Below are 15,504 nucleotides of genomic sequence, written 5' to 3' on the forward strand. Positions count from 1 at the left end.
CAGCAAGGAGAGATTTTAAAAAAAAACCTACAAGAATAAATGCAGCTCAGTTCATTTATGGCATCACTTGTTTTGAAAGCTGTGGCTGATCTCACATTTACAAGAACAAGATACTGCGTAGCACAGAGCCGCGGCCTGTGGGCTGCATTGTAGACATAGCTGGGACCATGGAAAATGTGAAAGCGACACAAAGAGACAATGAAAATGATTGGCACAAAGACCACAACAAGACTCAACAGCACCACTGGCATTTAGTTTGCTTTCAGCTCAAGAGGAGGGGGGAGCCTGCCACATACAAAAGCCTATTGAAAAGGTGTTTGTCCGAAGAAGCAGTGCCAAGACTTAGACTGGGCTCCAGCTGACTTAAAGACCTTAAAAGAGAGGTTACTGAGCTATACTTCACTCATCTGCAGGGAGGAGGAGCCGTGCGGCCACGGCCAGGGCTATGGCTCAGGTTGGACAGGGAAGTTCAGAATCAAAGATTTGCTTAAAGGCATCCTGGACAGACAAAAAACTGGCAAGCAGAGATCAGAGCAGACAAAAAAGCCAAAGGATCAAAATAAGAAAAAAAATATAGGAGAGGAAGCAGGAGTCGAAAAGGAGGCAGGTCACAAGCCAGCATCTCTGAATTTCAAAGCCTCGACAAGCTTTGAAAGCAGCAGTATCCAGCTTTACTTGCTCTAGACGAAAAAAAGCAAGCTTCCCCTTTCGGCGCAGCCAGGCTGTGCACTGCACAGAGCTGTGACACCAGTAGAGCACAACAGCCTCCGAACCCAGAGGTGACAACAGTAATACCTTGACATTGCCATATGAGAAAGCAGCAAGAACTATGCAGAACTTCGCGAGTCCCAGGAACAACTCACACCTCTCAACTGAAAAACGCCTCTCAAAATAATTCGTAGTATCTTAGTTGCAAGTTAATTTAACTAGCTTTCATCCTCTGTATCAGAGGAAGGGCTCAGAGTTCAACGTCTTACTTAGAAGCAGCAGCAAATGTCAGAATCAAAATATGTTTTAGATTCGTCAGTCAACATGACACACTGTGGAGAAAGTAGAACAAGTACAGAACACGGTGCTCTTGGGGAGATGCTAGAGAGCCGGACTAGAAAAGCAGCACATCAAATATCTCCTCTCAAGTTCTATCTTTCAAAAGGCGGGGGGCCGGGGGGAAGTATTTAGTAGAAACAAGCACCTGCTGCTGAGTGCAGAGAGCTGAAGACAGAGGACAGCTTCAGGATCTTCGTGGAATAAGTTTATGCAGAAAGACAGGCCATGAACATTGGTCTCCTCCTCCCGAAAACAGCGAACAAGAATAGCCCTTTTCTTCTCCTCCTGTTTGTGCAGCTGTAGTCTTGCTGGCAAGAGTGGAAGGAGAATGAGCTTGAAGCCTGAGGAAAAAAAGAAAACCAACAAAAAACCAGTGAGTTCCTGGGAAAAGCAGCCTATCGCCTAAGACTTGTGCGTTAAGGCTTTTGCTTTGTTCCTAGATTCATGTTCAGGCATATCATTAGCATTCCCTGCTCACTCCTTCCTCATCCTCTTCTATTGTTATGTACCAGTCACAAGCACAGGAGTTTCTTTTAAAGAATAAATTGGGAAAAAATTGATAATACAACTAAGAATTACAGCAGCTGCGTACCAGCCACCGCAGCACACCTCTGCTGGGGAGGGGATATTACCTACAAGGTGGACAAAACCTGTTTTTCCGTAAAGTTTGGGTAGGAATTGTAACTCGCTGCCAATTTTTGTCAATTAGCTCTGTATATGCTGTTTTGGCAACGCAGACAGCTCCTCTTTGCTAGAGGCAACAAATAAGCACCTTGTTGGAAGAACATACAGCTGTTACCCAGGAACCTACTTAGCATATTTGTTTTCAAATCCAAGTTTAAAAAATAAAAAAAAAGGCAACACAAAAACACAAACAGAAAACAAAGCAGGGTAAATTGTTTTCCTAGAGCAAGTGAAAACAAACTTGGGGACGCTTTGTGCCAGAGCTATCCAGAGATAACCAACTCAATCGAGTCGCCCCATCCTGCCCTGGTGGCACATCCAACTGCTGAGGTGAGCATCGCTTGAGACCCACGTACGGAACATTCAGCAACTGGTTTCACCAGCCAAGTACACCCCGTTTCTTTGCAGTTAACACCGTTGGCCTTTGGTTACAGAGACACAGAAACCCCGTTTTACCATAGAAACACTTCTAGTGTCAGTATTTATTTTTACCTTAATATACATTTATACAGGCCATAATAAAAAGGCTATTACGCAACAGTTCAGTGAGTTATTACCTAGTTTCAAGAATAATGCATGCAATTACAAAGGAGAGGTAGAAACACCGTATTAAAGACCTAAAAATACAAACATTATATAAACAAACACTTTCAAATTAACTGTTGGAAGTCCATACAGATAAATAAGGTAAAAAGTACATTACTCTGTCAAAGTAAAGGAAACACATGGTTATCCGAACACTGAAACAATATTTCGATGTGTAAGCCCTGTACAACTTTGTCAAATAGTTCAGACCACTGTGTTTAAGAGGATTAAAATGATTTTGTCCTGGAGAATGGTTTATTCAAGTATTCAAGCAGTTGAGTAACAAAAAAAAGTCCCAAAAATAAAGTGTAGGAACCATTTCCAGAGAAGCTGATCTGCCTAAATACTTTGCAAATCGGTGTCCTGATGATGATCTCATGGGATGCTTGAAATGATAATGCCTATAAGGCTAAATGAAGCTTCCCACCTCTCCCCCTAAATGCACACAAAATAATCCCGATTTTTCACACACTGTATGTAGATATTCTACATCAGTTTATCAGCATCTCAAACCCCAACATTATTTTCTGGTTTTGCATGGTTCCTTGCAGAACCTTTCAGTTTACAGTATTTATTGTAATACTGCCCAAGAAACAAACTACACAGAACTGTCATTACACCCCTAGAGACTGCAGGCATTTAATGCACGTATCGCATGCACAACAAAAGATGCAACCAAATCTATATAAAAAGCAAACAACCAGCAACTCAACATTGCTATTACTGAGAAAGTCCAGAGCAGTAGTTACTCAAGTATTAGACAAATAGGTATAAAATGGAAAGGTTCACATGAATACAAGTTTTTACAGTTTGTTTGAAAGTCTTCTAGAAGCTACATTTGAAATTCTGAAAAGAATTTTATGTACACTGAAATGAAATTCAGCCAAGTCCATTGTGCCTTCTTTCTCTATTTTTTTTTTTCAATATAGTTCTTCAAAAATGAATACACAGTTGCTTTAGTAAATTAGTGCAAAACAAAATATTTTGGAAGAAGATCATCAAATTGTATCCACATCAGCTGAAAACCCACTGGGCATTTTGCACAGATGGAGCGCAATTTCTTCCATTACCATCTCTCCCCCGTGTAAGAGAGCGCTTTCTCGCCATCCCTTCATATAACAAGCTGAGCCATGTTTACAACACGTGAGCTCCGATACAAGCCAGCTTAGTCCTGAAAGCTTCAAACAGCACTTGCACATGGTTAGGGTTTCCCAAATTCACTCTGCCACATTTTACTGACAACTTAAAAAAGATTTTTCACAAACTTTTGAGGGAATCTTCTGAGGGAAATGTGTTTTTGTACCTGATGCAGAAGGCTCCACTCTCTATAAACCTCATGAGGAAAAAACCCCACCCTGTTCATTCAAGTCAAAGCACACGTACAAGGATCAGTTTGAAATGTGAAGAGAGATTCTTTTAAATTCTGTTGCTAGGAAGAAAAAGGAGCTGCTGGATCTGTAAGGCAAGTGTACTTTTGGAATTTCTCCTCTTTGAATATGCTGCTGTTTCTTTGGTAGTCACCACAGAAATGTAAGAATCATCTTCCACGTGGGGCAGAACAAGGACAACAATTAAGCCGTAGTGAAAAAAGTGCAGTATCACTGATGTGGTCCCTTATGTTCACACCATCTGGTCCTCAGGATATTCCTACTGCTCATATACAGCCACTGTGCTATAGCACAATGCAGAAAGCCTTCGCTCAATGCTAGATTTATCTGAAAACAGAGAGAGGTAAAATAGGTGAGGACTTCAGTATTATTTTATAATGCATTCATCACAGAATCATAGAATAGTTTGGGTTGGAAGGCACCTCAAAGATCACCTTGTTCCAACCCCCCTGCCATGGGCAGGGACACTACCCACCAGGCCAGGTTAATTCCATGTAATTTTCAGTATTTTCATTATTCAACATAAACTTACACTTGTGTACATTTTCTATATCTGCAGGGTCTTGGAGGATTTTAGTCAGTCCTTCCAGCAGCAAGGCTGCTTTGTGGTATCGATATGTAATATCTTCAGTTTGCTGAAACATCTCATCCAGAGCTGCCGACTGAACCTGGAATCATTCAGGAGATTCAGTTACATGAACTGCATTAGGCAAGTAATGAAATGAAAAATCCCAAATTAATGATGTAAAAGTGTCATTAAGAAACTATTTTTTACCTTAATTTAGTTGATCTGTTTTTATAACGGTAAGACAACAAAGGGAAGTCTGAGAGAATATAGTGCCTGTGCTGTATTAACTGAGAATATTCTGCACATATGAACTACAAAAGCACTTTTTGATCTTTTGTGCACGACTACACCTTTATCAGGGTTAAGCACAATATTTGCCAGCATTTTTTGTGTGACACCTACATTAAAGAGACTTCCCTCTCATCAAAAAAGCAATTAAGTTTCCCGTATGGTTACTGCATCTGCTCCATGGCAGATTAGAAAGTTTATCAATTACATGAAAAAGCTTCCACACGTTTGCTACCATTTTTGCTTTGTATGAACAGGCTGATGTTCCTCAAATTGACATGGTAAATTGATGAAGCTACTTCTGTTGCTTCTATGTAAGCCTTACTGGATGAGACTTCAGTGCACAGGGCTGTGTGCCTTAGGAGTTCATTTCCTCCTGTTTATGTACCAAATGTGCTGATGTAGGGGAAACGTCCCCGAGGAACAGTATTTGCCAGGAACTTTAGCCACAGTTAAGGCAGGGCAGGAAAGAGAGTGAAAGACTAACAAAAATTACCATGAACAGAATTCTGGAAACATACATTCTATTTTCTGGTTATGTAGAAGAGATAGGAAATCAATTCCTTCAAGAGAAGGAAGCGATTCATCTCAATGTCCTATCGTTTAGGTAAAAGGAGTGACTTACCATTTCTACAGCACAGCTGTAGATGAGTTTCTCTGCAGTTACACTGTTGATTTCATCAATGAACCTTTGCTTGTCCGAAAAGAAACGATTCAACTTTTCCGTCAATTTCTTGCACATGCCAATACAGAATTTGTATCTCTCATTGAGGCTTTTCACAACTAGAAGAAAGGTAAGAAGATATTTAAAAAACTAAAAAAACAAACAACCCCCCCCAACCAATCAACAAAAAAACCCCCACACAACCAAACAACAACATAGCTGAAGTTCAGCTATTCCCACCATTAGCGAAGTCAATCTGTTTAAACTTGTGCTTTTAATGTTTATTTACTCTGCCACTTCTGTGAATTAAGTATATATCAAACAATTTCCATTTCAAGTTAATAACTGCCCATTTCTTAACAGTTTCTATCTGTATCTTTGTTTACTATCAGGATTGCACAATCGTACATGCCTACAATTCTCTTGTACAGAAGAAAACAAACAAATGTTGCAACTTAAGCTTTTTGAGTGATGTATCAGCAAAGAAAATTCACAAGCAAAGCAAAGTTCCTCTACCTTGCTTAACAGCAGTGGATGGGTTCAGTTTCCCCGATTTGACCTGTGCTTTGGCAAGATGCAGAGAAGATGCTAGTAACTGGGCGGCTTTCATGTACAACACCAGCTGCTCTACTTGTCTAGGAAGGAAGGGGAAAAAAAAAAAGAGTAGTTATGTATCAAAACACCTTTCTTGAACACATTCAAGCCATGGGCAGGCACCACTTTTTAATCACAAGCCTACACAGGACCCAGCAGCAGCAGAAAAGGAAGACAGATGTTTAAAATGCGACTCCACCCCTCCCTTCCCTTCACAAACACTCTGTCACGGGTTGAGAGGACATCTGCTCGTAGTCGCTGCAGCAGCAAATACAAACTGCTTTAATGTAGACATTTTGAAAAGGAACATTTATTTGTGGGGACTAACTGCCCGAGGTCAACGTCTTACCACAAGCGACTGGGTGTACTTTTCTCTCAGCGTCATTTCCCATGGCCCTGGAATTCTCCGTTGTGAAAAGCAAACGCTTTGATGGGTATTTTTTTAATTGGGTTTTTTTTGTTGTTTTTTTCAGGAAGAAGGCAGGAAGTAGAACTGCCCTTTCCCACCACTCTGAATTTCTCGTATTTCTCCTTGCTTTTGATTTTGTATTAGGGCTGATTGGTTCCACTGAAAAAAGGCCAAATTTGGACACTCCTTACCCTTTTCCAACCTCCACCTCGGTGCTACTGCTTCAGCCTGGCCCACAGAAATAGATGAGGGCTCAGATCTGACAGAAGCTGGTACACTCATTTCCAAGCTTAGAAATGCACTGCTGCACCTCAAGCCTGAACTCCTCACCACTTTGTCCAACTTAGGTGGCAGGCCAGAAAACACTGTCCTTTTATTTGTCTGCCAGGAAATGTCTCTCTGTCCTTTGCTCTTTCTGATCTGTCTTCAGTTGTTAAAAACTTATTCCTATAAAAGACTCTATACAGTAAAACAATCACTCCCAACAAAACCAGCATAGTTTGAATACATTTTTGTGTATTCAATATTCACTAATTCTCTTGATACTATTTGACCGCATACTTACCCCCATTCTTTGCTTAGCTGGCTGATCTGATCGACAACTATGCTCTCTTGGATTTGGTACAGCGACACTGCAGAAGTACACAGGTCTGGGTTTCCTCCTCGTACTGCTGTCAGATCCAGAACGCATTCTGTAAATGTCAGCATCATGTTTAGATGACGCAGTGTGTCTGTATGTTCTCTCTGTCAGAGGGAAAGACGACAACAATTTAACCATTATAAGCCATACGGCAAACAAGTACACTTAAAACTCTTGCTAATCATTTAAGGATTTCTTGGTATGTCAATTCTATGCAGAAATCACATTGTAGTAGAGTGAGCACTAGGGACTACAGAACCGAACGGGTGCAAACACATCAACAGGTACTAACTTGTTCTCTATTCGTTAATGATTTCAAGATACACTAGCTTATACTTCAGTGTTTTTCAACAAAGCCAATGGAATTGGGACACAGAGTTCTATGTTTGTTGAAACCTGAGCAACTAAAGGAATCACGAGTGGGACATATTACTTGTTATTATGTTATCAGCAACCCAAAAGTATGCTCGGCACTTGTATGAGAAGCCAGGAGGAACATTTGGCTTTTATTATATAACAGACTTGATACCTACAAGAGAACACATCTAAAGCTTCACACTTGCACGCTTCACTCTGATTTACACTTAGATCTAGAATTATTTTGTGTTAAAAGGTGGCTGTTGCCAAAGTCTACCATTTAAACTAAACAACTTCAATTGGAGCTAACAACTCACTGCTGCTTGGTGACTAAAACAGACGCTACATGCATAGTCTCTGCTCAAAAAAAAAAAGTTAGCCTTCAAAACTAATCAAACATATCTCAGCAATATTTATAATCTTTTCATTAGTAATGCAGGTCTAAATACATTTTAAACTCTATCTGTGGGAAGAATGCAGCGTACTGTCAAACATTCATGTTCTAACATATAGATTCAATAGGGATCCAAACACCTTCCAGCAAGATGTGAATGAGAAAACAGAACAGCAATCTGGCTTGAGAAATTTACAGTCCAAGGATAGCATTCTGGTGAAAGACCACCCCAATTTGTGTTTTTGAAGTGTCACTCCTCCACATATTTAAAAAAAAATAAAATAGGACACTCTTCCCACAAGTAGGATTTAACGTCACCCACTGACTGCGAAGAAGCAGTTAAAAACAATGCCCAGAGGGACATTGCTACTGTCAGCACCCACGTCCAGAGACTTGGCATTAAAACAGAGGCCTCTTTGGAAGGCTCTGGTGAACAAAGCAGTCATGTTTCCTTTGGTTACCTATTCAAATACATGAAATGCCAGGAATAGCTACCAAAGCCACAATTGACACAGGAATATTTTCAAGATCTTAGAAAGGAATATGTGAGATAGTGAAGAGGAAACCATGAAGTGCACTGAGCAGTCCTGTTTTTACCATGTCTCTGTTTTAGCAGCATTATACATTATAAAAGATTAAATTATTTTTTCTATACCTCCATTAAAGTTTCCTCAGGCAATTCGGGAGCTTCAAAAGTGATAAAGCCCTCTAAGCTGGGAGGCGAAGTACCATAAGGCATGTACTTCAGACTCGGAGCTGCCTCGGCTCCCGGAGGAGAAGAACCCATATAAATACCAGGAGGAGAGCCCATATATACACGGCCACTAGTAGAGCAGAGAGACCCTCCAGAACTGTTTGATCCAACTACAAGAAAAATAACACACACATTCAGTCTAATCGGTTGTTCCATCTCGCAGCGCTGGGTCTGCGGATGATAGCAAATGACAAATCAGTAGTCATCACAGATTCACTCTCGGGAGGCTCTCCTCATTGTTCCTTGCATCGCTCTGTAGAGAATGCAAAGGCTACACCGTAATGAACAGTGACGATTCACAACACAGATTCTGGGAAATGGATGACAAGGATTCCAAGGCAGAGAGTCCAACAGTACGGACCAAAGGCTGTGCTATAGTTCACAAAAGCACACTGCTGCAGACTTCTGCTCATCCTGAGCGGATGAAGGCCTTTACCTTGACATCTTTGATATTTGGCAACACAGCCGATGCACGCTGAAATGCAGTCAGCTCACACCCCTTGTGTGTTGCGTCTGGTACAACGCACAGCAGCAGGCAAAAAATGCAGAATCAGAAATCTAGCTTTTCCTCTCCACCTTTGACACAGAGATCTACTATACCCCCTGTGGTGGAGTAAAGCTGTGTTACCCAGGAGGTTACACACGGCTGCATTGTAAATCTGTGCCTCTGGCTCTCTCTTTAAGAGAGAAAAGGCAGAAGTCATCTGATATTAATCTCTACTTTACAGTGCACTTTTACTGTATGGCCTAGAGAATCTATTGTGCAAGGCAGTAATCAGGTTACTAGCCCAAAAAGTGCAAGGGCAAGGCCTAGGGCAAACCTAAATACTGCATTTGAGAACAGTCCACAGTTGTCAGGTAAGTCTTACCTGAGGTGGTTCTTGTTCTGAGGACCATATGGGTGCAGGTAGGAGGGGTGGCACTGCTTGGAGGGGACCCAACAGTAAACATGACAGCCCGAGAACTTGCCCCGCTTCCCATGGAAGGAGGTGCCATCGCAACTCCGTAGGCCCCTGCTGGAGCTGGAAGAGAAAATTTCAGCAAGTTAGCCCCTATTACGTATAATCATACCAATAAATAATTACATGCAGCAAATTGGAGCACTGCAACACAACATGCTTTGATGTAGATCCAAGACCTGAACTAGTTAGAGGTTCTGTCAGCCAATAAAACAAGCTGAGTGGACAGCCTTGGCAATACACAGAGAGTCAAGACACAGCCTTTGTAGATCTTTTTATTTTCAATCTCTCTCTGCTCTACCCTCACCTAGAAAAGAGCAACAGAGGCTCTCCAAAAGCCTGAGAACAACACCAGTCCCGCAGAAAAAGATACAACAGAGAAGTTCTAAAGGCAGACCATGACAGGTCTGGAGGACGAAGACCAGCCCTGTCTGCAGAACTCCTCCCATCTGCTCAAAAGCAAGGTGAGAACTCCTGGTGGCCATCTGTGGCAAGGGACAAGCCGGGGGAGGGAGGAGGAGAAAAATGACCCAGAATTACATAAACGCTTTCATATGAAAGCAAGGTGGAATTAGGAAATGAAACAGCCACAAATGTTGTATTAAAAATAAAACCAAACAAAAAAAAAAACCAAACCGCTCTAGCCAGTATAGGCAGTTGAGATATTTCTCTTTAGCACAGAAATAGATATTTTCCTGTCTCAGTTATTTTTAAAGCTATGCTAAAGAAATGGAACATATCCCCTTCAAAGATTAAAAAAAGCCTTCTGTACTGAGGCTAAAAATTGTCAGAACCAATTATCAAAGTTGGAAGCAGAACTGTATCTAGTTGGCACTCCATAAAAAAACCTAGCACATAAAGACAGCTTGGATGTTCCTTACCTGTATCCATCGGTCGCTCTGTATTGAGGCTGTCTGTACTGCCTTGATACAACTGGCCACCAAGGGTAGTCTTTACCTGTTGATCTGATAGCTTCCCAGTACTGACAGACCTAGGCAGAAAAACGTATGAACTCACAATAAAGTTCTTCAGCAAGATCTTCCTATCTAACTTGCAACTAAGGATGACTTTCAGGCTCTTGGTATTTATTACAGAGAATTCTTCAACAAAAGTACAGAAAGTCTTGAAATCCCACTGTTCATCATGGACCTACTGAAATAGAGCTAACCATAAAAATAAAGAGATCTTTTTGTCTTAAAAATTTATATTGCAAATTTTGTCATATAGATTTTCAAGCAAAAACTGAACAGGCTTCACAGAGGCAATGAAATTCCATATTCAGATAATCAAAACAAAAGGGAACTAGATAGCAACACAAAGCACTCCAGGAAGTCCATGCTATATTTATACACAGCACAAAATGTTCTCGATATATACACTAAACCTCAGCATCTCCTCACAGCTCACTTTTTGCATGCTCTTCCCCTCCAAGTCACTGTGTGTGATGTACATTCTTCTGCCAAGTTACCTACCCAACTTTACAGGTTATAAATACTACAAAATGCCTACCTGCCAAATGTAGTTTTACTGTGCTGTTCCCCTGCCTGCTTTTCACCTCCTTGCGTCGAGTGGAAGTGCGTGAAATCCCTTGGGTCAGCGATGTCTTTAGGCTGCAACGGCGTATCCACCGAGCCCTGGCGGTTAGCCAGGGCCAGCAAGTTTGAGGACGCTTGAGTTTTAGGTATTTTGAAAGGAGCTGTTGCCTTTAAGAATCAAGACCAAGAACACAGAAAAACCAAAATTAGAACCCGAAAATATTCCTGGGAATGGTTTCAGGCAGTGTGTTGCCACTTAAATTGTACTGACAGTGTCAAACTTAACAAACCTTAGTAGGAGAGCCAATGATCGTTGGTAATGGAGTTTTGAACAGCCAGTCTGAGCTTCTAGGTGACGATCCCATATGTTTGGTAGGTGACGTTCCCAGGCTACCTGGCCTACTTGGTTGTGGAGAATGACCATATCCATACCCAGCATAGGATGGGCATACTGGGTCTGAATGCTGCTTTCTGAGCTTCTGCTTGTTTTGGTAAATGTCTGTGAGAGTAGGGGCACTCTGCAACCTCGCTCCCATCAAAAGTGACTGTGGAGACTGAGATGGTGGTATCGGAGAACCTGTGGGGATGAAAAACAATGACGTAAAGTTCTACTTGCAGTGTTTGGAAAACCTATCAATGACACCCAAAATGCCAGAGATCAACATTAAGCTGAAAGAAGATGGGACTGCAAATATCATAAGACGTGTTTGATCATCAACTCACTAGATGGCAAGGAGAATGGATTTAGCCTGTCGGCTATTTGGACTAAGGCTACATTACACTGATGAGACGTTCAAGCTGCCAAATAGGCAAGATTTCAGGGTGACAGCTGTACTGGCAGCTGCAGTACCTCTGGCAACCTGCACCAAGACAAATAAAGTGGTTGGATTCATCAGGAATGGCATAACCAATGCTGAAGTTTCAAGCGCAGCCGCCAAGACTGTAGGTTGAATAGACGTTCTCAAGTACTGGAATTATATTCTTGCAAACAAGTGCATGAATGTGACATTGCATGATAATGACTTGTTTTGTACATGACGACTTCATTTGCAGACATAAGAGGCAGCTCATCGTTCCTACAAGAAAACCAGGTACTAAAAAGAACCAAAGTATTCAGAGGGAACAGTTTGCGATCATTACTTTAGGTAGTCATTTATTTTTCAGTCTGTCAGACTGAAAGTTTTCCTAAAGCTTACTATGTACAGAGGAAGTCCACACTTAAGTATGAAGGAGGAGTTTCTCCTACAGCAAATGGAAATGGAAGAGCTATAAGCAGTCATTTAAACAGAGGGCTTTGGGGAAATGTCTCTTATGAACATCTCACCTACTCAAAGGTGCCCTTCCTCTTTCAAAATAAGGAACATGAAATTTGATGAAGTGTTCTCTTCCTTGCGGTATTTTTGTGTCTCATGATGAGGAACTGTGCAAAGTTACAAATAGTACATAAGACTTCAACTTTATGGCCACAGCTTCCCAGATAAAATGCCTATCTTTGTAACCTCAAAGAACTGACACTGAAGTGACAATTTCACTCACGGTTTGTTGTGGGGTTTTTTTTGTTTGGTTGGTTGGTTTTTGTTTTTTTAAAAAAAAGGCAAAACTGAAAACGAACCATACTAGCTAGATAAGATTTTTAAGAGATGGCCAAGACAATCTTCTGAGAAAGGCTCCGTTTCACAAATGGATGCTCAGAAAAACATCACAAACTTCTTGCAGTTTGCCCAGTGAAGGGCCCAGCTGTTAAGATACGTCTTTCAACCTTCTTAAGCCTATGCTTTTGCTAGTTAGATTTTGAATATGAGCTACTTCATCTTGATTTCATTCCTCTCCACTAAACAGTATGTTTTAGAAAAGCCTTTCTGCCTGCAGCTCCAACAGAGGGATCAAGTCTATTTCTCACTAACTTCCCAGCCAAGAATGCGCTTGTTTGAAATCCCTCTACTTGTCTGTCTCGTAGCATTGAAAGTCCTCACCTGCCGTTTCAGAAACCAGTCTTAAATCTCACTGGTTACTGTTCTAGTGTCATTGCCACCACAGGAAAGGCTTCTGAATTAGAAGTTTGTCCCCTGCTGCCACTGGCAGCAAGAGCAGCTCAATTAGTTCAGAAGCTACATTGCGACAGACGTCTTCAGTCTTTAGAAAATCTCAGTACAGATGACCTCACTTCACCCAGAAGCGAAAGCCAGCTTCCCATACCCATTTAAATGCTCAGAAATAGACTTGCTGCAATTTGTGGTATTTTACAAATAGAAATACCACTGCATTCATTTGAAATTAAGAAATAAAGTCAAGTAGGAAAAGAATGCAGGAAACAGATGAAGAAATGAAACATTAAAAACCCTTACAGCCATAAACACAGTGCTGTGTGTTACAAATCAGTTTGACACTGGCAAAAGACGCTAAACCAACAGCCCTACAAAATTCTATCCAAAGAAGATGCCACAAGACAAGCATACACACTGCTTCATATCCTCTTCACACACACATCCTTTTTTTTTTTTTTTAAGAGAAGAGACTATTTCAAACCTGAGGATTCATTCCTTGTCTTTTGTTGAGACTGTCAATGGCATAGCAATTATGAAGGGAATTTTTAAGACATGTCATAGAACTTATTTCATATGGATGAAACCATTCCCAGATATTTGAAATATGACTACTCCAAGAAATACGGAGGCTCTGTCATCTCCAGATTATCTTGGTAAGTGTTTAAATGGGGGGAAAACCCACAATGCAGTTTCAACACCACCTCTTAGAAAGTCAAAATAAAGAACATAACTAGTATTTTAGATAAAAAAGAAACTCCACCCAAAATGTGCATAGAGCAAAAGAACACGCTGCTGAATTGCATATTCTTAGGCCCAATCCTTCTGGCGTTACAGTGCGATTCCACCTTTAACAGTCTCAGAACATCTTCAAGTTCTACTTCTCCCTGATCTTCTTTTTTTTTTTCTGCTGGCATGTCATAATAATTTATGACTTGCAAAGCTTACTGAATGCTTAGCAACACTAGCATCAGATTCCAGTCAATTTCCTGAGGGAATGACGAAAACGTGCTGCACGCTGTACACTGGCAGTTCTTCCTCCCTTCTCTGAGGGCTGGCATGACAGAGCTGGTCTATCAAAACCAGATTTTGAAAAGCATGTTACTACCATTCATAATAATCCATTCACTTCCATCCCTGTTTAAAGATGGGCATTACCAGAGTTGTTTTTTCATCTTGAGGAAAAGAAACTTTAGTCACTCTCTGATTGTGTAGGGAATTAGTTATGGGGAAAGGTGTCTTGATGCAGCCACAACCAGGTGAAGTTTCTAGAAACATAGTGCACCACTTTACCCAGTGTCACCTATTAACCCATACTTATGTAGCGTTGGCTCTCCTCCCCCTTCACAAAACGCTGTAGAAGCTCTATCAAACTAGCACCGGTTGCATTGTCTAAAGTCACTCACCTGAGAAGTTTCTACTCCTTGCTTCATGTCCTTGAAGCTGTCCGCAACAACAGTGTCCAAGCTGCTCAGGTATGGTTCCAACTATGCAAACAAAAATAAAAATGTGAATTTACACTTTATACTTCACCTACAAATGAAGGTAAAGCAAAAAAAAAACCTAGCTAGTTTACTTCTGTGAGTCATTTAACAGAAATGATTTCCGCAAATGTGACCTAGTTGGGCAGATTTTGGTTTAAGATAATTTCAAGCAAGAACTACTGTCCTGAATTACTGTTCCAGATAAACCTTTACTAATTGCTAAGAATTTATCGGCTTACCTAGTGGTGAAGGAGAATACGGTCTAGAAGATCCTGTGGATAACCTGCGCCCAACACCTTGTGCAGTGTCCGCTGGTACTGGAGAACAGGAGCCCATCTTCATGAAGCCCATTGGGCTGGTATTTGAGCGTCTCACAACTCCAGCTCTAACAAGATGAAAAGAATGGTTACACACGCTACAGTAACTGTGGTTTCTTGAGATAAGCTTCAGAATTCCCTAAAGAGTATAATGATCAGTTAAAGACAATACTGATATTTAAAGAGAAAGCTATGATGTGGAAGCTTATTAAGTTAATAACTTAAGCTAAGCTTCCCATACTGAAAACAAGCATAAGCTTCCCATACTGAAAACAAACAAGATTTAATTCCCTTTGTTCACATTGACTTTTTAACTTTCAATGCCATAATAGTCTGTTGACTGGAGAAAATTAAAACGGATATCCCTTAGTACATGGATTCCTAATCTTCAAACAACTTGATCATCAAATTTTGAATATTAAATGTATTGCTGCAAATGCCCATTTTTATGTCAATAAAGATTATGACAAAGTTTTCATATTGGGTCTGCTACAGAGGTCAGATAACTGAAAACAGGTTATTTAAGGGAAAAGTACTTCCCCAGTTGTAGCACCTAGTATAAAACCAGAGATCATGAAAAAAACCTAAAAAATGCAAGGAACCATGGATTTTGTTTTTGTAAAGAACTCAAGGGTTCCCAGTAGTCCGTTTCTGAGTCTTTGACCTTCACCATGTTGCTCCTGTAGACCACAAGACAGAGAATAAGTCTGGCACACTAGAGCTTTGTAAAAAGACAAGCTGGTAGCTAGCATGCCAAAAATTGTTTCCTTGATATTCTACAGAACAATGTGTTCA

General features: G+C 40.8%; 1 protein-coding gene across 2 annotated transcripts in view; it reads right to left on the reverse strand.

The window, feature by feature from the left end:
* Window positions 1-2,181: 2,181 nt before the first annotated feature.
* ULK2 (unc-51 like autophagy activating kinase 2) overlaps window positions 2,182-15,504 on the reverse strand; it is a 42,548-nt gene continuing 29,225 nt past the window's right edge. The window contains exons 17-28 of one of the 2 annotated variants that reach the window (XM_063340558.1): window positions 14,632-14,777; window positions 14,315-14,395; window positions 11,157-11,443; window positions 10,841-11,034; window positions 10,213-10,322; window positions 9,242-9,394; window positions 8,274-8,482; window positions 6,793-6,971; window positions 5,741-5,859; window positions 5,186-5,343; window positions 4,237-4,372; window positions 2,182-4,031 (exon numbers count right to left, since the gene is read on the reverse strand). In XM_063340558.1, the coding sequence (XP_063196628.1) occupies window positions 3,964-4,031; window positions 4,237-4,372; window positions 5,186-5,343; window positions 5,741-5,859; window positions 6,793-6,971; window positions 8,274-8,482; window positions 9,242-9,394; window positions 10,213-10,322; window positions 10,841-11,034; window positions 11,157-11,443; window positions 14,315-14,395; window positions 14,632-14,777 (1,840 nt within the window). In that variant the 3' untranslated portion in view covers window positions 2,182-3,963. Of the gene's footprint in view, window positions 4,032-4,236; window positions 4,373-5,185; window positions 5,344-5,740; window positions 5,860-6,792; window positions 6,972-8,273; window positions 8,483-9,241; window positions 9,395-10,212; window positions 10,323-10,840; window positions 11,035-11,156; window positions 11,444-14,314; window positions 14,396-14,631; window positions 14,778-15,504 lie in introns of those variants that run through there. The other variant, XM_063340559.1, reaches the window with a different exon arrangement.

Source organism: Chroicocephalus ridibundus, chromosome 7, assembly GCF_963924245.1.
Source record: "Chroicocephalus ridibundus chromosome 7, bChrRid1.1, whole genome shotgun sequence".
NCBI classification, from domain to species: domain Eukaryota; kingdom Metazoa; phylum Chordata; class Aves; order Charadriiformes; family Laridae; genus Chroicocephalus; species Chroicocephalus ridibundus.